The following is a 25457-nucleotide window of genomic DNA, read 5'->3' on the forward strand; positions in this document are numbered from 1 at the left end:
CCTCTTGCCCTTCCCCCACAACCAGGGTTGCCATGGCAATGACCCCTCCTTCCCCACAGGCCCTGTGGTTTCCTCTAGAGTTTCTTTCACTTTCTTCTTCTGCTTTCCCCCCTCTCCTCTCCTCCGCCACTCCCACATCCTCAACCTCTCTCTCCCACATGCACGGGTCATTGGTGAAGACAGCCAGGCGCAGGTAGGCAAGGCACTGTCCCAGGGAAGAAGGTGGGTGGGGGTGGGTGTTCATGGGGAGTCACAGGGGGCAGTGGCAGAGGCCAAAGTCAATGGGGCTGAGGTTGGGGTGTTGGCAGAGGTTAAGGCATGCAGGGGCAGGGAGAGGTATTAGGACAGAAGGTAACAGTGGGGTCATGGAGGGCAAGCAGGGTCACAGGGAGATGGGTGGGGGCAGAAGGAGTGACTCAGAAGGTGATAGTGGGGTCGCAGGGTAGGCGGCTTATGGGGTGAGGGGCTGGCATAAAGCAGAAACACTGTAACTTAGATGTACACCGTGGTTCTTTTCTTCTGGGGCCAGGGACCCTCATGAGAACCAATTGAAACTGCATCGACCTCCTCCCCAGAGAAGGGCAGATGTGCATGTATACAGAACTGGGGGTGGGGATAGCCTAAAGACCTCTGAGGCCCAGGACCTTACTAGAGGTTCACAGAGTCCAATCAAAGCTCCAATACCTGGTGACCATGGAGGCCCAGACACTCAGGACAGGCCCCTGTGGACTCCCTTTTCGCCACCTTCCCACCACACCCAACCAGATACATTTCATCCTATTTCTTTAGTTCCCCTAAGAAAGCTGCAAAATCCACCCTCCCCACCCAGTCCCTCTGCAGATCAGCTCGTTGCTTCCCCCCTAGAGGGAGCCACATCCCATGAGTTTCCATCACTTTATTTGCAAAAATAGAAAACTCAGCAATATGCGACACAGCGGGGTGGAGGGGAGATGTAAACAGGGGAGGGGACAGCACCCTGACCCCCCCAGAGAAAAAGGGGAGCCAGTGGGAATCTTATTTGGCAGCTAAATACAAACTGGGGATTGGAGGAAGAAGGGAGGGGTCACAGGGGCCCTGGGCTCCCCCTCCCAAGACCCCTGGAGGAAGGGGTCAATTCCAGGGTGTAAACAAAAGCTAATAAATAAATAGAGGCTTCCTCTGGGTCAGGGTGGGATCAGCTAAGCAGTGCCCACCCCCCCTCTCCCTGGGCCAAGCTGCTCTGGGGGTCACGGGGGGAAGGCACTAGGGGGAGAGGGATCCCCTGGCCCCTCTGTAGTGTAGGAGGGTTCCTGCCCCATGGCTGAGATGGGGGGCAGGGGGAGCCCAAGGCACATGACAGGACTGGGGGAGGGGCTTGTAACTGAGGGCACAAGGTAAACTCTGGGCCCAAGCAAAGAGGTGCAGAATGGACCTGCCTCTGTCCCTTTCACCCTCTGGCCCCCCACAGAAATGCAGAGCCCGACCTGCCCCACCCTGACCCGGCACGAGGATGGGGGCACAGCGGGCAGCATGCACCCGGCAGTTGCCTTACGCAGCATTAGGCACCAAGGACAGGGGCAAGAGGGTGGGCTCAGCCCTCCCCCTACGCCCCCCTCTTTTGGTCTCTAGTGTTCCTATTTGCTCCCAGAGGCCTAGGCACCCGGCAGAGGAAGGGGCTGTGGAATGGCAGGGTCTTCCTCCCGGGCCCTGGGGAGCCCGGGACCCTGGTGTCTGAGGGGCAGTGCTGAGATTTTAGAGTCCAAACCCAGGCTCACCCCTCTGCCCTCTCTCCTGGAGGGAACAGGGCAGGCTCCCAAGACTGGAGAGGGAGCCGGTTAGAGCAGGAAGGGGATGAACACGGAGGCACCCCTGGAAACTTTGGCAAAAACAAGGAGCTCAGTGGAAGGGGTGGGGAGAGGGCAGAGCAGGTCCTCCCCCAGTCACTGGCGGTGTCTGGGAGATGGTCAGGCTGCTGCCTGGAGCCCCCAACCCGAGACAGGGGAAGTCAGGGGCCCTGGTCAGGGTGGGGGCTGCGGCCCCCTCTGCCCTGGCCCCCAGGAACCTCATCCTCGCTGGAGGCCTTGGGGTGGGGGCCAGGCTGCGAGGAGTCGTCCTCAAACATTTCGGGGTTCTCCAGCATTTCTCGGATCAGGGGAGGCATCGGGCCCGGAATCTCCATCTTCAGGGTAATGGCCCTTTCTGCTCCTGCAATGGAGGGACAAGGAGGTTCGGGGGGGCTGAGGTACAGCCCCTAAGGCTGACACCTTAACCTTGCTGGACTGCCCTCTAACTCCCCTCTGGGGGCTCCCAGCACAGGCCTGCCACCTCTGTCACCCTCTCCCTATTCTAGGGTTCCTGGGGACTGCTCCTCTGCCTGGAGCCTCTGCCTGTCTTCTCTGCCAAGCCTGCTGCCCATCCGTCCCATCCTTTCAGGCTGTCTCCTCAAAAATCACGTGGTGCCCAATTCCAGCCCCACTCCCTGGACACCCCTCCCCCAATGTCCATAGCTTGCCAGTTGTTCCTAGGGCTGTTCTTAATAACATTTATAATTAGAACTAATATTTATCAAACACTATCTGCCAGGCATCCTCCTAAACCAGTCTTGTCCAATAGAACTTTCTGTGATGAGGGAAATATCTCCTCTGTCCAGCGCAGTAATAACTGGCTGCACAGGGTTACTGAGCACTGGAAATGTGGCTACTGCAACGGAGGAACTGAATTTGTAACTCAGTGCAGTTCTAAGCCCATCGTGTGTTAACTCGTTTCATCCTCACAAAACTTAGGAGGTAGGTGTAAGTCTAGCCCAGTTTACAAGCAGAAAAACAATAAAAGAAAGGCACTTGCCCAAGTGTCCCCACTAGCATGTGGCCAGAGCTAGGATGCTCGCGTAGGCTGCCTGGTTCTCACCCACTCTGTTCTTGTCTCTGCCTGACCCAGGAGACCAGCAGCTCCGGGAAGAGAGAGGGGAGGCTCGCTCCCGACTAACCCTTGGTGCTGATGCCCCGGAGGTCAGTGATCTTCATGAGCATCCTCGGGAACATGTAGGGCTGGCTGGGCCGTCGCCGCCGGGCATACAGCCTCAGGGCTTCCAGCAGCGGCTCCTGAAGCTTGTCCACTTTCTCAGGCTCCTCCAGGTCCATGCGGTCTGTGGGGCAAAGCACAGGGGAGTGAGAGAGGAAGAGATGGGGAAGACAGTGACAAGTGGCCCTGCCCTATGGCCCTCCAGGCCCCAAACTTTGACCATGAGCTCCACCCAGGACATCTCCCCTGTTCCAATCCCTTCCCCGCCTCTGGCAAGAGGTTTTCTCTGGTAAATCGCTCCTGCCCAGACCTCTATGTCAGCACTAGTATCGGGGGTCTCCTCAGCTCCCCCTGGCTCTTCCCCTCTTCTTGTCCTTTGTCCCAGGCTGCCAGGGAGTCTGTACTGGAGCTGAGGAGTCTGTGGATGGGACCAAGGTCTCCCGCCAGGTGGGAGATCAATCAGGTGTAGGGTGTGGTGGGAAAGTAGTCCGAGCAAACGCCAGGGGGCGCCCCCGCACCTCCGCAGATGAGGCAGATGGCACTGAGCAGCCCTGTCTCTGTATCATCCATCTCCAGTGGCAGGAGCTGCCCAGCAAAGGCGAAGACGAGGTCTGTGAGGGGCCCGAAGCCAGCGTTGTGCATCTGGGTCCGGTTCAGGGTCAGCCCGTCAGAGAAGGTCATGGTGTCCTGCTCTGGGGTGTACCTTGTGCAGATCCGCAGCATCTGGAGGTAGGCAGGGGGCAGGGTTAGTGCTGTCTCTGGGAAGGAGCGCTATGGGGGTGGGGAAAAGAGGGAATGAGGTGCAGGTGGAAAGTGAGGAGGTTAGGTCCTGAAGGAGGGCCACCTGAAGCAGGCAGGGGGAGCAAGGCAGAGAGATGGAGGGTCTGAAGTTGGGGGAGGGAAGAGAAGTCAGAAGGAGGCAGGGCACCCAGAAGTCTAGGATCAGATCTCAGGGGCAGAGATGAAGACAAAAAGAGCTTGGGTTTCGAGGAGATCTGGGGAGTCCCAGATTGGAGGGGGGGAAGAGCGATAATGAAATCTCTGTGTGGGCCAACTCCTTGGTCTCATATGAGGGTCAGGCTGTGGCAGAAGACAGGCCACGGGTCTTAACTTACTAGGATGTCCAGGCAGGCAGCCTTGAGCAGAGTGATCTGGTCAGCAATGCTGAGCCCTGTAAAGCCCGGCAGCCGTTTGGCAAACTCCACAATCTTGATGATGCACTTGGTGGCTAGCTCGCTGAACTTATCCCACAGCCCCAGATCCAGCTGCACCCGGTGGTCTGCACTGGAGTTCTGCAGGAAGGTCCGGTTAGAACACAAACGAAGGCCTATCCTGGGGGGCTGTCTTCTTTCTGCCAATACCCCAGGCTCTCCCTTCTGCATTCGGATGCCCTGCTTGTTTGTCAGCACCGGACCATGGCCTCCAACACAACCCCTACCCATTCTCCAAAGTCAGTGGTCCCCTGCCCTCACTGGGGCCCTGCCCACTCCTCACCGTGGTGTATTTGCCCAGCTGGCAGAGCGAGGGGAAGGTCTCCTGATGGGCTTTGCTGACCTTGGTGATGAGCTCCTCTAACTGGGGGCTCAGCTCATAGCTGTCAAGTGACCCTTCTTCCTTCACCTCTTTCTTCTTCTTGTTCCGATCATTCCGCACAGCTTGGGGGTGGAGGCGCAAGGAGAGGATCAAGACCCTCAGAACCTCCCCCTGGGTATCCCCTCTTACCCTAATTTAATGTGCTCCTGAGCATCCCTTCCCTGGGACCCTGGGCAGGGCCTCAGTTTCCCTATCTCCTACACTAGCTCCCATTCCCAGGCTGGCTCTCCCCAGCCCCACCCAGGGCCTGCAGGCCCTGCTCCCTCCCCAGGCCCTTCGGCTCCATCCTGCCCTTCCTGTCACCCTGCAGGAGCTGGGGAGGGGGGGCAGGATATGCAGGCAGCAGGATATCCACTTATAGCCTTGGCAGCACAATGGTGCAGGAGAGGGGGGGCACCCCAGATCCACCTCAGGCTCAGTCCTGGGAGCAGGGGAGGGGACTGGCAAGCCCCCCTAACTTCCCCATGAAACAGGGAATGTGCACTGGTAACCCCCATTCACTCATTCAGAGGAAGGGTTAAGCTCTGAGAAGGGAGAATGGGAAGGGGTGGGGTCTCCTGGGTGAATGGAGCTAATCAAATAGGACTGGCCAGGGAGGAGGCACAGCACTCCAGGGCGGCTGGAGGCTGGACTGCAGAGGTCAGGAAAGTGGGGGTGGCCAGTGGGAAGAGGGTGGCAACCACAGGCTAGGACAGGAGCACTCCTGCCCAGGCAGGCCTAAGGGCCTACCTTCCTTGGACATGCCGACTTCAAAGCACTTCTGTAGCCGGCAGTACTGGCAACGATTCCGGGTCACCTTGTTGATGATACAGTTTTTGTCGCGGTGACACGTGTACACCATGTTCTTCTGGATGCTGCGGCGGAAGAAGCCCTGGAGTTGGGGGTAAGGGAGGAGGGTCAGTGAAGCAGGACGTTGGGAGTACCAGCCTCTCACAGGCCTTGCAGGCCTGAGCCAATCTATTAACCACCTCTGTGCAAAGCAGCCAGTCCCCTCCCACCTCAGAGGGATACCCACCCACACACAGTGAGTCTCTGATCTCACGCAGGTAACTGGGTGCCCAGTGCGCCCGCCTCCACCACGTACACACCTTGCAGCCTTCACAAGAGCTGACCCCGTAGTGGTAGCCAGAGGACTTGTCATTGCACACGAAGCACGGCTTGTAGACCCGGGGAGGTGGAGGGGGTGAGGGCGAGCTGGGCACCATCTCCTCTGAGCTAGTGCTCTGCGTCTCCACCGCTGCGGGGAAGCAGTGATGTGAGGGTCAGGGAAAAAGGACCCCTCAGATCTCTGGGCATCCTCATCAGATACACACTGCCCCCCCACTCCCACTTCTTCCTCTGGCTCAGCGGTGACAACACCATCGCCACCACAGTGATTTAAAGTCCCAACAACCCATATACAGCCCCATAGTAAACACGTCCAGAAACCCCTAAACGACCACTATTACCTCCCAGTCTGGCCATCTCCCCCTACAATAATGCCCTACGGGACACTGCTCAATTCTCCAAATTCTAGGTCGAGGCCATCCCAGAAGTTAAATTCTCTGGACCTCAGTTTCCCCAGCTACAAAGTAGGTGTGTTACGTCCCCTGGCTCTGAACTCTCTAGTCACTCCCTCTCACATGGGGTCCCTGCCGGGTAGTCTCCCGCCTACCCTTCTCCTCCTCATGAGGCCGTAGATCTGGGTGTGAGGAGGCAAATTCCAGACCACCTGTGGCTAGCACCTGGCTAAATGACCTGCTGGGAGGCTCAGGAGGTAGAACAGAACCTCATTTTCTCTCAAGCAGTACAGGGTAGACAATCCTTGAGCTTCTCCCCCTCATATCACCCCCCAAATAATCGCCAGTGTCCTTTTCCCCAGAAACCACTGAGACAGTAGAGGAAATGGGACACAGGTATTGGGAAGGTAGGTTAGGGCATATGCAACAGCCTTATTTTACACCCGAAGAAACTGAGGCCAAGAGAGAGAAGCGACCAGCCCAGTGCCACACTGCCAGTTATGGTGGAGCCAAGGCTCTCAGGTCTTCTAACTAGATCTACGTGACCTGGCCAGGAGTTAGAGAAGTTGGGAAAGGGAGACAGGTATTTGCTCAGATTCTCAGGTCTAGAAGCTGCTGGGGGTGTAGCAAAGCAGAGAAGTCAGGCGACAGTGGGTAAACAGGGCTGATGGGGGAGGGGAGCTATCTCTGGACCCTCTGTGAGCCGTGTCTTCACTCCTAAACTTCCCCTGCAAATACCCAAACACAGCTCAAACGAGATCTCCGCCCATGCCACGCACAGTGTGGGGGGGAGGATGCCCTCTGTTTGGGAGGCTGCTGAGTAAACCTCTTTTGGGTGTGTGGCTGATCTTCAGAGGCTTGAAAAAAAATCTATAAATTAAATTATTCAACCTGTAGGACCAGTTGCCCAAACCTGGAGGGCCTAAGTTAATGCAAGAAAACCCTAAGACCCTCCCTAAGGAGTGTCCCTTGCTTGCACCCACCTCATGAACACCTTCTTCCTTCTAACCTGCTGTAGCCCACCTGGTCAGAAGTCCACCCAGGCCACCAGAAGGACAGAAGGAAGGCCCGGACGCCGGGGTTCGGGCTAGCTCCACCCTCCCCACAGGAGGAAAGCCCTCCCCACCCCCCGACACACACAGACACTCAATTAGCATAAGAATCCAGTTGGAGTGAGATTCCCCAATGAAAAAGGAGAGAGGAGGGGAAGAAAGGAGGGTGCCTGGAGTCTATTCAGGACCTGGTGGGAAATGGGGGGGGGGCCCGCTGGTGCTGAGAGATGGGGGGCGGGCTGGAATGCCTTTCAGGATGGTTCCAGTGTCCTCTGAGGGCACATGTGCTGCCCACAGGCCAGTGCGTGGGGTGGTGCTCACTCGGCGCTGACGCCCTCCCTGCCCGCAGAGCGCTGCCTCATTTCCTCTCTTGCAAAAGGGCCTGGGTGTGGTCAGACTGGCATGGGCCAGTGCCAGCCAATTATTATGAGACTGGGGGTGGCAGGGAGACTGGCCCAGGGGCAGCTTTTCTCATATGCATGGTACTGTCGCCCCTTCTCGGAACCCCTCTGGCACACTCCCGTCCCTGAACCCTAAAGCGCAGCCCAGTAGCTCTGGTCAGTCTGGGAGCGAAGGGCGCAGGAAGGCTAATCGTTGTCACTCCACTGAGATTCCCTTCTCAGCCCTGGGCAGAGACCCCAGCACCAGGGGGATGCCGCTCCTGGCTAAGCAGGGGCCCCTGCAGGGGAGGAGGGGGGTGGCTCTGGGGTTTTCTCCTTTTAAAGCCCAAATTGCTGAAATTGAGGAAATTCCTGGCCAGGCTGAGCGGAGCTTCAAACAAACTCTTTATAACCGGCTGTAAACACTCCCAGCTGCGAGGCCCAGGGCTGAGAAGCCTGGACTCACAATCTGACACACACCTCCTTGGAGACACTCTCACACGTCAACAACACACGGGGCACAAAAGCAGGCACTTTACCAATGGGCTCCTATACCCCAACGGGACCCTGGCACAGAAGAACACCCAGGCGGGCACAGAGGCACACTCACTCCAGCCACACCGTGGAGCTGGATGCACAAGTCATAAGGAGGACACACAACACCCAGCGCTCACTTCACAGTTGCAAGCGAGAAGCTCTGCCCCCAGACAAACACCCATGGCCTGCCAACGCAGCACGAGGACACCTACGCTGCCGAATACAAACACACCAAAGGACCTCTTTCCTTCCCTGGTTTAGACACACAGGTCTAAACTACTTTCTCTCTGAAAGTGTGTGGAGCAGGCCTGAGGCCCACCGAGACCCTAGAGGCCAAAATTGTTGGTCCAAACTGAAATGCAAAAACATACTGCCAGCCAAGTCCCACGGGCTTCCCTGGGCCTGAAAAAGACGGGGTTCCTGCCCAGCCCCCACAAAAACCCTTCCTGGGAGATTCTCTCCATCTCAGCACCCCTCCCAACATACCCCATGTCCCCATCCTATTGGGCCATGAGAGAAGGTTAAGAATTCACAAGGATTTGGTGCAAGGCAATAGTTCACGCTTTCCCCGCCCTTTAAATGCTACGCTTTTCATTCTTGCCCCACCCCACCTCACAGTACGGTCTCCTGTTTGCCACCTCCCTCTTCCAGTCTCCCAGTTGTTAAATCTGAGCAGCTCTGCCCTGCAACCAAAAGACCAAAAAAAAAAGCCGATCTCGTAAACAGCGCTGCCGAGTGCCAAGGAGCGAGGCGCGTTGGCGGGGGCTCAGTGACCCCGCGCGCGCACTCCCCGGGCGCCCGCCGCCCGCCCCTTCCCAGCGTGCCCCCCAGCCCCGCGTCCCCGGGCTCCGAGCGCCGTCCCAGCCCCGGGGAAATTCGGGGGTGTTCCAGGCTCCCCTCCCCACCCCCCCCCCACCCCCGCCAGGCACTTCAGCCCGGGCTTCAAAGCCGCCTCTCATCTGGACTTCATTTTTACTGCCTCTCAATCCCCGGCTTTTTATTACCGCTCTGGAAAGGGGTTCCAGGGCCCCAGGCCTGGCATCTCCCATTTCACAGAGAGGGGAAGATGGATATTTGGGGACCCAGGAGTCCCGCTCCCCCGGCCGCTGCCACCTCCAGGCCACTCCTCACCGTAACACCAACTTTTCTTGAAACTTTTCGCTTCCTACTGAAGTTGTGGGCTCGAGCCATAGGAAAAAGTGCACACAACCCTATATACATTTCCTAAAATTTGTTTTCTCAATGGGGGAGGGGGACGCCAGAACCCAGCCTGGCCCCGCTTGCGTGCACAACCCCTTACACCCCGCACGCAGCACACACAGCGGGTGCACGCTCGAACACAGCACTTTCCAAAACCGCCCCCGCAGCCACGCAGGGCACACGCCCTCCCGGCCTCAAGTCACAAACATCCCCACACGGGGCCATGCGGACCTGCCAAGGCTGGCGGAGGGCGACGCTGCGTGGAGAGACCCTTACGCCCACACCCGCACCGCCTAAGCGAGGCGCTGCACACTCCAGGGATACACACGCTCTGCAAATAATATTTTTACACTCGCGACTTCCCACATGGACTTTACAAACGCCACTCACGGTCCTGGGTGCCATAACCCTCCCGGGCCACGGACCTGCCGGCACAAACTACCAACGCACCTCGGCCTCTCCCTATCCCCGGGAACTCTGGAGGGTCACCAACCACAGGTCCTAGCTATACACCCACCATAAAAAACACACACACACTCCAAACACTACTGCACACACCCAAAGGAGTCGCTGAGGCCCCCACGTTTAAAGGGCCAGTACCTCTTTCCTACACACCCGTCCCTCATATGGAAAGGGTCAGAATCTCCGCTTGCAACCCAAGTCCACCTTTTACACACGGAACGAGACAGCCGCTTCCTGTCCTGCACCCCGCACCCCACCCCCAATGTAGGGCTCGGGTACCTACATTGCAGACTGGCGGGTTGCGGCCAGGCAAAAGACTCGAGTCCGGCGAAACAGGAGCTGCCGGTGGCTCTGCGCAGCAAGCCGGCCCCGGGTCCGGCCGCCCCGTACAGCCGTCGCGGACCCGGGGCAAACGTTTCCATGCAGTCGTACATCGCGACCCGGCTTGGAGGGAAGCTGGGTGCTAGGAACACCGAGGACCCGCAGCCGATTCCCCCTCCTCCCCCGGCGGCGCCCCGCTCCTGGAGGGGGGGAGGGGGAGGGCTAGCGTAGGGCGCCGGGCTGCATGGGGGGTAAGGGGTGGGCGGGGAAGAGGGGGATCCCCAGCAGGGGAAAGGGACTGGGCGGGGCGCAGAGCCGGGGCTGCAGCTCCAGCCGCGGTCCGCCTCAGTCTGGGCGCCTCGGCGGCTAGCACTGGGGAGACGTTTTGTAAAAGCGAAGCCCGGCGGGGTGGGGGGTGGGGCTTGGAGAGCTAAGGGGGCCGGGCACCAAGATGAGCAGAGCTGGGAGTGGAACACACGCACTCGCACCGTGGCGCGCTTGCTTGCTTAGACGCACATCCGTGCATGCATTTATCTTGGCAGGCACCACGCATTTGCAAATATGCAATAGTGCACATGCATGTCTGCACGCGCATAAAATTAGAGGTGCACACACGTTTTTGCAAACACACCTGGCTCAGGAGAACACTTGCAAGGATTCTCTCTCCACAGCTCGGAGGCTTTGCAAGCTTTTGCACTTAGGCGCGTGCCAAGGTCGGGGATGGGGGAAGGAGTGGAGAAACCGAGCACACGCATTTCCTTTCGAGTTTCCCCCTCCCCCAGCGCTCCTTTTTTTTACACAAGTCAGTACAGGCAGGGGTGTCAAGGAGGACTGGGGAGAGGGAACATGGAAGTTCCCTGCGCGCGGCACTTCTCCAGAGCCCAGGGACCTGCACTACCTCCACCCGCTCATTCCCAGGCCTGGCTCCTCCCTCTCCCTCCGCGCGCGCGCTGCAGGGCCGAACATTACATTCCTGCGGCTCGGCGCGCGCGGCCTGCTCCTTCCTTCCCGTCCTCCCACCCCCGGTCTGAGGGCCGGAGCGCGCTCCCGCCGTGAACTCTCCGGGAACCCCCCTCGGGGCGGGTGGCCGGGCGCGCTCACCTCCTCCTGACCCAGCCCCGCCCCACCCCGCCCAGGCCGTAGCCCGCGCCGCCGCGGAGTCCCCCCGCCCCTCCTGTGCAGCCGGAGTCTACCCTTCTTAGGCTGAGGAGTCCTCCCTCCGCCGCGGTCGGGGCTGCCTCCCTCCGAGTCCCCTAAGCCCCATCCCGCGGCTGACACTCCCGGAGCTCCTCCAATGCCCCTTCCTCGAACCAGACTTAAGCACAAAACTCCCACCCCAAACTGCTCCCGCCGTGCCAGCTGCGCCTCGGACGACACTGCCTTCCTGAGTGCCAGCTCCCCTCCCCCAGAGTCGCTACCGTGCCAGTCGCCCCCAAGTGCCAAGTGCCTTTTCGGCAATAACTGCGCGTCTGGTCGGTAACTGTTCTCAGAGTCATTAAATACCCCCACCAGTGGCAAACTGCCCCTTCTCCCCTTCAGCGCCACACTTGGTGCCCTTCGGATCTCCGAGGGCCGCCCCACTCCTCCCTCACGGGCCCCTTCCGGGCACTGAGTGCCCTCGACCGGCGGAGAAGGGGGTGGGGGGGCGGGAGTTTGGCCACGTCAAGAGTTTGCCCTCGCCGAGCCGGGCCGAGTCGGGGACCCTGGCCCCGGGACAGCGCCAGCGGCGGCGACTCCCGGAAACCGCCCCTTTCCCCGCGCCCCGCCCGCCGCCCGGCCGCCCGGCCGCCCGGCGGGCCGGCCCAGCCGGCTCTGTCAGCGCCGCTCACAAGGGGAGTGCCGGGAGAGCGGGAGCGGCGCCCGGCCCGGCCCCTTCCCCCTCCCGGCGGCGGTGGCTGGGCCAGGGCGGGGCGCGCTTTTCTAAGAATCTGTTGTACCGGGTGGGGGGCGCACTGGGGTGCCGCAGGAGTGGGGCGCCAGTTTGGAAGAATAAAGAGCAGGAAGGGGTGCCAGAGTAGGCGAGGGAAGGGAAGGCAGGCGCGGAGGAGGGGCCGGGGTGGCTGCCGGGGACTGAAGGGGGCAGGGCTGGGAAGGAGGGCCTGGTTGGCGGATGGGGGGCCGCGGGGTGGCAGGGCCGACTCGGGGGACTCGTAGCAGGGATGAAGAGGGAATGCATTGCTCTTTCCAGTCCAGCCTGAGCTCCCTGCTCTTGCCCCAACCCCAAATACCCCATTTCTGACTCCACCCATCCCCCACGAAAAAAGGGGTGGCAGACTTCTGAATCAGAACCTGGCCAGTGGCAAAAAAAAGTCAATTAAGTGCAAAATGGGGAGTACCCCCAAAACAAGGGGAGAAGAGAGCCCTGATTAGTCAACTCTAGGCTGTCAGTCCCCCCCACCCTTCCCCCTCCGAAATCTGAAAGGTCCCAATTAAGTCAGGCCTGCCTGGTTGGTAATTAGAACCAGAAGTGGCCAGGCCACAGGGAGGGGGGTTGGGAGTGGGGCACAGGAGGAGTGGGGGGAGGGCTCCAGGAAGTCATGAGTTCTCAGTAGCCCCCTTTTCTCTCCACCAGATGCACCCCACTCCTCATCACCCCATCTGTGTGTGCTTCCCAGGCATTGCAGGGAGAGGGGGCTTTAGAAGGGACCAGGCATTGGGGTGTCAGGCCCACCCTAACCTCCAACCCCAACCCCCCATTCTAGACAGTCTTAGCCTTGAGGAGAAGGTAAGAGGATGGGGGAATCTAGTGCCCCCTCTTTTCCCCAAAGTCCCCCCAGCCCTTATTGCAGCAATTAGACCCATTAGCCTTCTAGCATTTCATGGGAACCAGATGTTCTCCACCAGCCTGGTGGGAGTATGAGGGGGGGTTGCTGCCTGACTCACCCCCTTCCCTATGATCCCCACCACCGAGGCGCACCCCTCCCAGCTAGAGCCCCACAAAGTCATGGCCCCAGAGGCAAGGAGAAGTGTACCCCTCCCCCATTAATGTTCGCACTGAATCTGGTGTGGTCGCCCCTCAGAGCCTCTACCACCCTGGCAAGGATGAATTTGGCCAACGAGAGGCTCTGCGGGGAGGAACAGCTAACCCCTTCATCCCTCCTTTCCTCCCCTCCTGCCACCTTCTGGAAGGGGCTTGAGGATAACTGGCTCTGAATTCCTCATGCTAAATTCTCCTTTTCTACCAGAACCTTCCCTCAAAAAACTGAAGTGGGGGCATTTCAAAGCAAAGAAGGCCCCACCCCAAGGGTAAGTCCTAACTTAGGAGTCCCACCTGAAGGGCAATAGGAGGGGTCTCTGGAGGAGGGGGCAGCAGTGGAGCGAAGGAATAGGGAGGTGTGAATGAGGGACGGGCCCCAAAGCAGGAGCGCTGGGCAGGATGGGGGCTGGGACCGGGGAGGGGGCCAGGAGAGGGGGGTGCAGCCTGGGCCCCAGCGGCGGCGGCTTGCCCAGCTCCCCCCGCCAGAGAGGTTTCCTGTTGCAATCAAAGCCCCGTTTGTGTCGGCCTGGAGCTGGAGCCCGAGCCTGAGCAGGAGAGACCAGGGAGGGGAGGGGAAGGAGGCAGTCGGCTGGGTTTTTTTCCTGGAGGAGGCCTCTCTGCCGCCTGCTCACCACCGGTACCGCCCGCTTAACAAGTCCCCTTGCCTCTCCTGGAGTCTGGGTTCTCTCTGTGTCTGCGCCTTTCAGCCTATGTTATTTCCCTCTCATCTGGTTTAGGTCTCTGAGTCTCTCTTTTTCAGTTTCTTTTAAGTAGAACTCTTTTTCTTCCTGTGCCAGCCTGTCCTCAGTTTCTCCATGTGACTTAGTATGGTGCAGCCTGGGCTCCTTTGCCCAGAGACACTGTCACCAAGTTCAGAGGACAAGCAGGGCTAGGCCCTCAGGACACCAGCTATCTCCTCAAGAGGGGGAGGAGGGCAAGGCTTCCCTTCCCTCCCATCACACTCTGTTCCCTGCAGTCTTGATAAAACAAACATACAACACACCAGTGTTCATAAACATGGAGATACACGAGGACACAGACACCAGGGTTTTATGCATGTGTGTGAGCAAGCACACCCAAACCTGTGTGCGTGTGTGTACACACACACACACACAGACACACACACACACCCCTCCGCTTTCCCACGCACACAGGCCTGTGCTGCCCCGGCGGCACGTGTTCCCCTTCCCACTGCCCTCCTCCACCACGAGGTTCTGAGACACCTGCCTTAACCACTCAGGCCCCTAGAGCACCCCAAGAGATGGAGCAAGACTGCCCTTCTCAACATGGATGTCTCCAAGGTGCTAGGGACCCCGCAGTAGGATTCAGGAGCCAGCCCCAGGGAGAAGTTCCAGACTCCTTCAGGGACCACCCCACCTCCCTCCCACAGACCAGGGGAGAGAGGCTGAAGAGAGAGGCCCAGACTCCAGGTGAGTGTGGCTTTGGCATCAGACTTAGACCTCCAATCCCCCTCCATTAGATGTCCCAGCCAAAAAGGGACAGCAGGGCAGAGAAGTGAGAGAATACACTTGCCCCCTTCAGCCACTGTCCCACCGCGGGAGGTCTCCCATACTCCGGGATCCCCTCCTCTCCCCACTGCTCCCTCTCATTCACCACTAGGTGCTGCGTGCCCCACTCCCATGCAAGCTGTCTGGACCCAGGCCTTCCCCTCCTCCCCACCCCACTGCCCCCTCTCTGCCCAGGCCTGTCCCCCTGCTGCCAGCCACACCCTCCCCAGCTACCTGCCCTGGTTCTGGCTCCTCCCTGGGATTTCTTCTTTCAGCCCCTCCTCCTGCAGGGCAACCTTTGGGGATACAGCCCAGTCTGACCCCTTCCCCTACCTTGACCTCACTTTGAACCCTGACCATGGTCTCAGTGTGTCCAGGGCACAGGGGCACATGGAGAACTTCACTGGGGACTGGCTACTGGCTCTCAGCATTCTCCCCGCCACCATTCTCTGTACTCTGCCTCCTCACTCACGCTCCCTTAGCTGCCTCAGGAACTCGGGAAAATCAAGTCCCAAGATACTGAGTTGTACTGCCCTCTGCAAGAAGTACATTCATGTGGGGAGGGTGGTTCCCTCCCACCCCCCAGACCCTGGGACAGATTCATGGGGTGCAAATGAGGTAGGGGAAGCCCAGCTGAGGTTTCCAAAAAGGGGGGCTTTGTGCTCTCTCGTTCACCTGCGTGCCACCCAAATAACCCCTGTTGGATGGACTACAGACAGGCCACCGGCAGGCCTCACCAAACCCCAGACACACCGTCAGCAGCCCTATGAAATACTGCCTCACTCTTCACACTGACTCTTTGTTGCAACCCTGGAATTCTGTATGTGAGCAGCGTCTCAGGGCCATGCTGTGCACACACAACTGCATATGGCCTCTCACACACGCACACGCCTTCTCTAGATGAGCAAGCTCTTTCCAGCAGAGCTGCCAGCCAGGCCTAGTCACCCCTTCACACACACACACACACACACACACACACACACACACAACTTTCGGAGTGCCTGCTCCTAAAGGCAGGCCCCTTCTCTCCACCTCTCTCTCTCTCTCAGCTTGTGGAGCTATAAAGGATGTGTCTTTATCTTTTGGTCTTTTCTTTTACCCCTGTCTTTCTCTCTCTCTGGAACTGCCCCTCTCTCTATCACCTCCCCTTCTATCCAGGTGGGGGCTTCTCTATGCCAGCTCCCGCACTGACCCTCTACCCCACAGAGGCCAGCATCCCAGCCTTCCGGCTCACGGACACCCACGCCTGTAATGGCCTAGCGAGGAGGAACAACTACCAAGTGGAAGGAGAGGGGATCCAGAGGGACGAAGAGAGGCCTAAGGCTTGCTGCCGTCAGCACTCAAAGGCTTCACCCAAAGAGGGCAGGCCTGAGGGACAAGTAGGGATCTGCACAGCATGTGGGCACCATGCCAGACCTAGAGAGAGGGGAGGAGTCCACAACCCACATGGCTGGAGCAGAGGATGCTTCTGGAACACCCCCTGCACCTCCCCGGATTACTTAATGGTACAAGAGCTACCTTCTTTGCGGCTGTTTCCACCCTCCCCAGAACCAAGAGGGAAGTTTCCTGTCCCTACACATCTTTGGGCACCTGGCACTAGGTTCCTTTCCTCTTTCTGCAGCCTCCCCCTAATTCAGAACAATTTTACCTCTTGATCACAGAGTTGGGGTATTGGCCTCCCAGACTCCTCCGTTTCGCAGGCTGGCTCCCCACACCCCGCACTGCAGGCAGGCAGCAGCCTCAGACTTCACCAGACCCACCTTTGGCTGCCCATACAAAGGGGTTCTCCCTGCTAGTTGAGTCATTCAGGAGGCAACTGCAGAGCCCCAAATTTTAGGCGTGCTACTTTCCCATTCTAGTTGCACAGGAGAACTCTCATTTGCAAGCATGTCCATTTGCTCCACATCCAAACCCCCTCGTGGCTACCCCTGTCACCTCCTCCATTAGATCAAACCCCCAGCCCTGCCTGCCTTCCTCACTGGGGCACCAATTTTCTCTATCATCCACCCACCAAATGCCCTCCTGTTTCCACTTGCCCTCATCCCCCAAGATCCCTGAGACTCACACAGAGAGGCCATCTCCTTGGGGAGGTCAGGCTGGCCCAAGCCCCGGAAGCTAGGACTCAGCATCTCGAAAGGTGGAGACCCCCTGAGTGCCCCCGGGAAGGCGAAGGGGAAGCCAGCCCCTGGGTAGCCAGAGCCAGGCCCCAGGGCACCAGGCGTAAAGAGTCGCTCCTTATTGGTGGCCATGGCCGCTGCAGTGTGGGAGGCTGAATCCCCTGGGGTCTGCAGTGGGCGGGGGACTTCTTCAGCCACAGCCCCCGCCCATGCCCACTGCCCTGGCCTGGGAGGCTCCGTGCCCGCCCTGCTTGGCCTGCTCACTGGGTCTCCAGGACTCCTAAGGAGAAAGAAAGGAAAAGGAGGAATGAGAGAATGATCACTCTGAGGTTCCAAGCCCCATGGTCCTCTCCCAGCTGGAGTCTTTTCCCTCCTTGCCGCCCTCTGCCACACAGTAGGGGAGGCAGGGCAGGTGCTGATGCAGGCTCAGAGAAACTCTCCTGGAAGGGTAAATTGAGTTTCCAAGGTGATTGATGGTCTTCAGACTCCTGGCAGAGAGGACTCCTAGGCTAAGAAATGACCATTAAACGCCACCATGGGCTGGACACTTGATTTAACCCTCACATCAATCCTGTGAAGTAGGAATTATGATTCCCATTTCACAGATGAGGAAACTGAGGTTAAGGGACTAGTTTAAGGTCACATGGCTGTAAATAGTAGAGCCAAGATTCAAACTCTCTACCATCCTGGAGAAAGCAAACATATCTGTTTTAACATTTTTGTTAAAAAATGTTACACCTCTCTGGACCACAGACTCTGGAGCCAGACTACCTGAATTGATGCCCACCACTTGCCAGCTGCAGGACCTTGGATGTATTAGTGTTACTTAATCTCTCTGGGCCTTAGTTCCCTCCTTTGTCAATTGGGAATCATAATAAGCCTCACTTCATAAGGTTATTAGGAGGCTTAAATAATTTATCATATGTAAAGTGTCTAGAATAATATAGGGCACATACTAAATGCCATATAAATGTCTCCTGTTCTCTCTCTTTGTACCTTCTTTTCCTCCATACCTCTCTTCTAATTTGCATTTCCTTTCTTTCCACCTTCCTCTATACTCCCTCTCCCGTTTTCCCCTCCCAGTTCTGTCTCTGTCTCCAATTATCCCTCACTCCCTAACCTCTCTTCAGATCCACAGAGGTTAATGGAAGCCCCGCTGTGTGCCAGGTATGATGCTAAGAAGCTCCTCTCCCTGTCCTTAGTTTACTTTGCTTCTCCATCTCTTCTCTGTCTTTTCTGAGCCCTCTGCTTATAGGAAGCCCTCCCTACATCCTCCCCTCCCTCAAATGTAACCTGACCTCAGAGGTTTTTAACCTGAGCCCAAGGGAGGAGGAGGGAAAGGAGGGAAAGAGGAAGTGGGAATCCTAGGGCCAGGCAGGTGGTTCCTCTCCTGATGCTCTGACAAGGGAAAGGTAGGCTTTCCCAGGAGCCTCAGAACCACCCACCTGTCTAAGGAGTTAGGGGCTAGGGAAGGAGAGTCACCCCAGCCTGGGTGCCTCCTCTACCAGCCAGAACCATAATGGACTAGATGAAGAAGGACAGAGAAGGACCGAGAGAGAGTGAAACACAGAGTCCTCGGGGTGGGCAGGCCCAGAGGTAGGTGATGGGTATTTTGCATCTCTTTCCATCAGTCTTTGCTTCTAAGATCAATATCGCTCCGTCTTTGTACCTCTGCTTTTTTTCTTCCTTCCTTTTCTATCTCTCATCTGCCTTGGCCTTCAAGCTCCTGAGGGTAAACTGTCATGGAGGTTACAGGAACTCAGACCCCAAGCCACGACCCTTCGCTCAGTCCCAATGCGTCGTAAAGCAGCCACTGTCCCTCACTAGCCACCACCCAGATCCCCAGCACCCTGACTCTTCAGCCCAGTGTCTCCCCAAGCCCTAAAAGTCTGAGCTATGAGCCCCCAGGGTCCATCTCCTTTACCTTCCCCTATTCCCTGAAGTCCTTGTCCCAGGTTAAGCCCAGGTAGAGCCAGGAGTCCGGGCCCCTGAGGCCCCTGGGCCATAGCTCAACAGGCTGGGCCACATTCCAGGTGGATTAACCCCTCCAATGCTAAGGATGAGAAGCTACTAGAGGTCCCCCCCACCCCATCTTCCCCAGACTGGCTTAGACTGAGAACCCGGCTCTGGGCTCCAGCACTCACTATCTTTGCTTCTCACCTGTGGGTGGGAAACAGAGACCTGGGGGTGGGGCAGGAGGACTCCGAGGGTCCCAGAGAGGGATGCTCAGGCCCCTGGTCCTTACGGAGGAATGAAGCTGTGAGTGAGCCAAGCTCTCCCTGGCCTTCCTCTTATTTTGCCTCAGAGAAGGAACTTGAGAGTTGAGTGAAGAGAGGAAGGGGACAGAGATGCATCCCAGTTCTGAGCCTTGGTTTCTCTGCCTTGGCTGGGAAGGGAAGGGGAGGGTCCTAAGTCCTGGGTAGAGGAAGGGACCAAGGAATTGAAGACAGTGGTACACAGCGTAAAAGGAAATCCTAAACTAGGAACCCAGAGGCCTTGGTACTTTGGGGGACCTGAGGAAGGGAGAATGTACTTCTTTCCTCCCAAGATGCCACCTCAGACTGAGGGGGGCTGACCAGGGGAAAGGGGCCCTTGCGAAGTTGCTTCTCTTCGAGCTGAGGTGGAGCTGAGGGGAGGGCATGGATGAAGGGGGCTGCTGGATGGAGGGGGGTTGGGGGCGTCTCTCTGCCGTCCTGCCCGCTCCAGAGCCTGGAACAAAGCTGCTCTTGTCGGCTGCACTCCACCCGCTGCCCCCCTCCCCTCTGTATAAACACGACCACCTTTTTCCATGACCCCATCCCCAGCCTGGGCAGAGAACCCAGGCATCCTCTGCTCTAGCCTGGGCCCCCAGCCTGCTCCCCAGGAGGCAACAGTGGGCTGGGTTTCCCTGGCCCTGTGCCACCCTTGGGGGAGTCCAGACCCTTGAGTCTCCACCTCCCATTACCAGGTGCCTTCCCTCTACCTCACTGGCCCCAGGGAGGGGCAGTACCCAGGAGGCAGGCAGGCAAGGCCGGTGGAATGTGTGTGGGCATCAGAGGGCATGGGTAGGGTGGGGCAGAGGGGGGAACTGGAGGTGCCAGTTGGGTGGCTTTCTGAGCCAGGGGTGGGGGTGTGCCGGGATGGGGGTGTGTGCCCTGTGCTGCCTACTAGGCTCTAAGCCATGGCGTGTGTGTGCATGTGTGTGTGAGTGTGTGTTTCCCTATTTGGGATACCCAAGCTCCAGGCACCCTTCACACACTGCCTCCTGCCCCCTCCCCTGTCCTCTCTTTTCTCGCCTCCAGGATATGGGACGCTGCCTGTGGTCCTCAACCCCCAGTCAGCATCTGAGGAGTGATGGTAAGGGGTAAGGGCAGGAGCCTCAGACCTGAGGACTCCGATGGTAGCTGCCCTGGATGTGGGCCCTGAAGGGGCACAGTCGTCTCAGGTTCTTGCCCTACAGGCCCCTCCTCGGGCTCCCCTGCCCACCCCCCCACCTCACCCCCCGCCCAACCCTGTGTACTCTTACTCTCTGGCCACCTGCAGAGATTCTCTCCTACAAACTGGGTCAGGTTGAGGGAACTGGGCTGTAAGTGCTAGAGACAGTGAGGCAGCGTCAGTGAGGCTCCGGGACTGGAACTCCCAGGTCCCTGCCCCAGTCTCCCTGTTCTTCCTTTGTACCATTCGGGCTCCCCTCAAGAATACTCCTGAGGAGCCCCCGACCTTGGCTGGAGGGAGCCCGGACTCACACCCAAGGTTGCGGATATGAGAGAGGGAATCCTGCACTGCGGTTCAAGGCAACTTCATAGACCCCTATCCTATCCACTTGTCTCTCCAAATTGCTGGACCCAGACGGCCAGAATCACTTGCCTCTGGACCTTTTCCTCGCCCTTCTGTTGTCCAAGCTGTGCCATTCCACTAGGGAAGGATCAGCGTGGACCAAAAATCCTCCCCTCAGATTCCCCAGGGAAAGCCTCAGGGGAGGCGGATGGTGGACCTTCCACGCAGGAGGGGACCCTATCTCCCCTCACACTCCAGGCACAAACATAGGATAGAAGGCCCCTGGCTGAAGACTCTTCCCGCAAAGCTCTCCCCGACTACTCACCGCAGTGAAGGGTGGATAAAGCCCAGCCCAGCCCAGCCCAGCCTGTCTAAAATCTTCCCCATTCCCTTCCCACATCAGGGCTGACCCCCAAGTCGGGGCAGGAAGCCCCCCTCCACCCCTGCGGACAGCCGGACCAGCGCGGGGAGGAACTGAGCCGGCGTGGCTCCCGGCGCCCCCGCCCCCGGCCCACCTCGCCGGAGGACCCGGGCGTCCGCGGCGGCCGAGCCTGCTTCCCCGCCTGACTCACCTGGAGGGGGAGGGAGGGGGAAGGGAGGCCGCCGAGCCCCGAGGTCCCGGCGTCGGGCGGTCGCGGGGATAGAGCGTCGCAGTGGCAGGGGCTTTCGGTGATGGGGGGCTCTGGGGGGGCACAGACTCTAGGCTGGGACGGTCCCGGGGCCTCTCGGAGCCCGCCCGCCCACGTGACCGCCCCAAAATATCCGACACATTTTCTCCCAAACCGCACACTGACTCTGCAGGCGGGGACACGGAAAATATTTTCTTTCTTTTTCTCCCTCCCCACCCCCCCACATCCCTCCCAGCCTGGCTCCCTCCTCCCCCTCCCGCCCTCGCTCCTCCCTCCCCTGCCGCCTGCCCCTGCCCGGCTCCCTCCTCGGTGCCCTGGGGCTGGGGGGCGGGGGGTGGGGGGGAGGGGGGCTGGGCGGGGCGGGCCAGGACGCCTGGGTCTCTGCCCCGCCCATTTGCTGGGCTTCCGTGGCTCCGTCCCCGGGAGGCCGGGCAAGGCTGGCAGAAGAGGTCAGTGTCCTGGGCCCATGATGCCACCCTTTCTCTCTGGCACTTTTCCCCTTCCTGCCATTTGGGGGGTACTGGTTGAGTCCTCTGGCCGGGCTGTGGTTCACGGAGGCCAGTTTCCGTACCTCCTCAGGGTAGGCAGTGGGGGGCTGTATCCACGACCCCCAAGGCGTGGAGTGACCGCGCAGGGATATGCCACCGCAGATGCCACTGTCTTTACCCTTTGCTTAGCCTTCACCTGCAGGTCAAAGTAGGCTCCACTTCCGCTTGCCTACCCCAGCCTGTTCTTTGGTCCCAAGAGCAAACTGGTTGAACTAGTGGAGGTTGTGCGGATGCTAAGTCCAGGGCTTCAAGACCTCTTCCCTGTCACCCTGCCTTGAGTAAGCTTGGGCTAGGGCTCCTGGGTCCCTGGCTGCCTACCTTTAGGCTGGGGTGGAGGGCGAGGGGAACTGTAGCTGGGAGTGGGAGGAGCCTGGGGCTGGGTGTGAGGGGAAAAGCCCAAGTCGAGGGTGTGTGTCTGCCTTACCTAGAGCCTGCCTGCCTGCCTGCCTGCCTGCCTGCCTGCCTGGTGGATGCGCCACGGATGTTGTTGACTCTAGCCGTGTGTGTGTGTGTGTGTGTGTGTGTGTGTGTGTGTGTATGTATGTGTGTGTGTGTGTGTGTGTGTGTGTGCAGGCATGCGCACCCAGTGTCAGTGTCAGGGTCTGATGGGGACATTTCTCTGACTTCAATGTGACCACCACAGACTCTCAGTCCTAGAGTAGGAACCCCGGGGTGTCAGCGTCCATTCTACTGAGGACAGAGCAAGAGGAGAGTTCAAGCTCTGTACATGGAGCTCCAACACTCCTACAGGAACTAGGGTGGGAGAGAGAAAGTGGAGAAGGGCAGCAGTAGCAGTGAGGGCTGGACTCGTCCGGAGAGATGCACCCAAGGGACCTTCCCCCAGCAACAGTTCTGGGGTGGCCAGCACTGGGGACACTGACTCTTGGTCACGTCACATCTCCCATACCGGAATTACTTTGCTCTGTCCTCACTGCCACCCTAGGGACCAGGTATCCTCCCTCCAGGGAAAGGGAAAGGCCACTTTTGGTAGCCAGAGTCAGGCGAAGGGGAGAGGAAAGAGGGGGCCTGCTGTGGCTCTCTCAGGAGAACAGGAGCCGTTGATGGGGTGCAGACAAGGCCCTCCCTTTCACTCTGGGGGTGGGAAGAGCCGGGAATAGGTACTCCAGGGTCCCGTCCCCAGGTGGCCTGGCTGCTGTTGACTTTGCTTGGTTACCCTGGGAGCAGCTCTCAGCAGTGTGAGAGGGGCGGGTGTCGGAGAGCTGGACCCAGGCGTCCAGGCTGGGGTGGGATGGCACTCAGCCTTTGTGGCAGGGATCCTGTCAGGAGCCTGCAAAGTTAACCCCTCCTGCCCTGGTGGTGGTGGTAGCTGGCGGAAGGAGGGCGGGCCCAGCTGCGGTTTGTGAGTGTGGCCCTAATTCCCCTTCCCTCTCCCAGCACATCTGCACTTGGTTTACAGTGAATGAGTCTCCTGTCCTCATGAACCGGCTGAGGGCACCACTCCCTCCCTGGGCCCTGGCCGGGCATCCTGACACAGAACCAGCCACCACCCACCCCTGGAACGCTCTCCCTGCTGGGTAGCCCTTTCTCAACTCTTCCCCTTCTCCTTCTTAGAGGGGCTCAGGGTCTGGTCCCCCAGAGCTAGAGCTCTGAGACTGTGCAGCCGGGGTAGCAAACGGGGCCAGGGAAGCTAACGGGGGACAAAACTCTTGGGTAGCCTGGAAAGAGAGAGCGGGTCTGGAATTCCATCTGTCTCTGCCTTCCTCTTTGTCTTGGTTTGTCTGTCTGTCTGCCTCTGTCTTTGTCTCTGGTGGGTGTTTGTCTGTCCATCTGTCTTGGTAACTGTGGCTCCGCCCTTCTGGCAGCCTCTACAGTCCCCAGCCAACGACAGCAGCCAGGGGGCGATGCCCAGGAAGACCCGCCCTGTGCCGGCCCCTCCCCTTGGGATTGCCTCGCCTCCGCCCCCGCCTCTCCCCAGGACCCAATGACTGGGGTCTGTGGGCTGCAGCGGTTTGGAAGTCAAACCAAACAGGCAGACTGGGGAGCAGAGAAGAGGGGCATTGTGAGGGGTTCAGATTCTTTTCTCCATCTTGCATTGCCGCCTGTGCTCTGTCCAAGGATTCTCGGAGGAAGCTGGAGAAGAGGGTCTCCCACTCTGGAAACTGGTAGAAGGAGCTCCCCTCATTTCTCTTTCTCTTGGGTCATCCCTAGTTCTAGGCTTTGCTCTGTTTGTGGTTGCTCCACTTGGTCACCCTGGCAACTTGGAGAAAATGATATCTTGGGGGCCCTAGGACCAGGCCTCCTTTGCTCCCTTCATCACAAACACCAAAAGGAGAGATTGTGAGGAGAGGAAAAGGATCCACACATCTGTCCCACCTGCCCTGATTTACCATATTGCCCGCCCCTAATTTTCAGCCTTGCCCGCTCCCCATCAGCATCAGGACACTGAACAGGCAATTTCCCCATGCCCAGTCTGGTACTGGGGGGATGTCCTAGGCCACGCTCAGAGGTGGCTGGCAGATGTCTTTGGGAGGTGGGGGGAGCTATGTTACAACCCCCAAGGACATCATTAAGGCACAGAAGTGCCATCGGGGCTTGGAGACCAGGGCACCCAGGGAGAGCGTGATGAAAACATGTACAACATGTGTCTTCTTTCCCTTCCTCCCCTCCTCTCCCACCTCCCCCCCCAGGTCTGCTCTGTGCCGAGGCTGGTGCCAGCCTTGCCCTGGGTGCTTGCTCAGTTCCACCCCTTGTATCAGGCCTATGCTGCTGCTTGCCAGTTTGTTGGTTCTCCTGGTGAATGAGTTTGTGTGTGGAAGATCCTTACCAGCCTCAGAGCTGCCCAGATCCCCACATAGAATAAGGCCTTGATTTTGAAACACAGGATTTTAGGACTGGCCTAAACAACTCTAGGAATTTCTTCCCTGAACATGCACCATTCATTAAATCAACAAATCTTTATTAAGCATCCGCTATATGCCAAGCACTGTGCTAGGCCCTGGGTATGGTCTCTGCCCTTGCGGGCTTATAGTCTGGCAGAGGAGTCAGACATGAAACAAATCACCCACAAAATTGCAAGTGACAACCAGCGTGGAGAGGTATAAGGTGCTCTGAGAATGGATAGTAGAAGGGTTTTTTCCCCCAGCCAAGGAGATCAGAAAAGACTTTTGCGGGGGGTGGGGGGGGGTGGAGAGAAGGGAGGGCAGCAGAAGAGTATGTGCAAAGGCCCTGGGATCAGGGTCCTGGCTCCCAGCCACCCTGCTCCCCCAGAAAGAAGAGAGTCCCTCCATACCTGCTCCTCACCTGGATTTTGATATGCTACAAGGGAGGGATGGTAAGCACCTCCTAATGGCCAAAGCAGGACCCTGGGACACCTGGTGATCCTGCCCTGGAATGATTCCACCCATTCCTTCATCTCTTCCTCCAGAAAGGGAAACAGAGGCACAGATAGGGAGGAGGAATCCACAGGCTTAGGCCCGAGATTGCATAGAGAAAACAAGGCTGCACATTGTTGGCAAATCCCTCAGGGTGAGGGATTCCTGAGTTTGCCTGGCTGGAGCCTCACCAGATAGAAAACCCTTCTACTCTGATCTGTTTGACCGTGCACCCTCCCCCTCCGGGATCCAGCCCTGACCTGTTCCACTCCCTGGAATGAGGAGCATGTCTGCTTCCCCAGTCGCCTGCAGCTCGTGAGCCAGTGCTCCAGGTGGCTGCCAGTCCTGGTGTGGGGGGGTGGGGCAGTCTGTTTTGTACAGAGCCTCCATCCCGGGTTATGGGGTGATCTCTCCTCTGTCCACTGGGGGGCTTCCAGCTCCTCCTGCCCAGACACCAAGGTTCCAAGCTTCTTCTTTTCTGAAGAAAAGGGACAGAGGGTCCTTTGGAGGAGGGAGCAGGCTACTTGGGACCATGCCTCCTCCGGA

The 25457-nt window shown here is 58.6% G+C and overlaps 1 protein-coding gene across 2 annotated transcripts; it reads right to left on the minus strand.

The window, feature by feature from the left end:
• Positions 1-894: 894 nt before the first annotated feature.
• Positions 895-21205, minus strand: RARG (retinoic acid receptor gamma). 2 transcript variants are annotated; one of them, XM_068560862.1, is made up of 9 exons: positions 20975-21205; positions 16595-16926; positions 5682-5830; positions 5323-5464; positions 4495-4655; positions 4116-4292; positions 3519-3723; positions 2966-3124; positions 895-2184 (listed from the first exon to the last, which is right to left on the minus strand). In XM_068560862.1, the coding sequence occupies exons 2-9, from the start codon at positions 16776-16778 to the stop codon at positions 1985-1987; spliced, it is 1377 nt and encodes a 458-aa protein (XP_068416963.1). In that variant the 5' UTR covers positions 16779-16926; positions 20975-21205; the 3' UTR covers positions 895-1984. The 2 variants fall into 2 exon arrangements, with proteins under 2 accessions (XP_068416963.1, XP_068416964.1); XM_068560863.1 differs by lacking the exons at positions 16595-16926; positions 20975-21205 and adding an exon at positions 10007-10424.
• Positions 21206-25457: the final 4252 nt, after the last annotated feature.

The sequence above is a fragment of the Eschrichtius robustus genome, chromosome 13, assembly GCF_028021215.1.
Source record: "Eschrichtius robustus isolate mEscRob2 chromosome 13, mEscRob2.pri, whole genome shotgun sequence".
Classification (NCBI taxonomy): domain Eukaryota; kingdom Metazoa; phylum Chordata; class Mammalia; order Artiodactyla; family Eschrichtiidae; genus Eschrichtius; species Eschrichtius robustus.

Coding starts and splice junctions, on each gene's coding strand:
- RARG (XM_068560862.1), bottom strand. CDS start 16,778: ATGGCCACCAATAAGGAGCGACTCTTTACGCCTGGTGCCCTGGGGCCT. Junction 5,465..5,681: donor GCTCTTGTGAAGGCTGCAAG/GTGTGTACGTGG, acceptor CCCCAACTCCAG/GGCTTCTTCCGCCGCAGCAT. Junction 2,185..2,965: donor CCGGGGCATCAGCACCAAGG/GTTAGTCGGGAG, acceptor CCTCCATTGCAG/GAGCAGAAAGGGCCATTACC.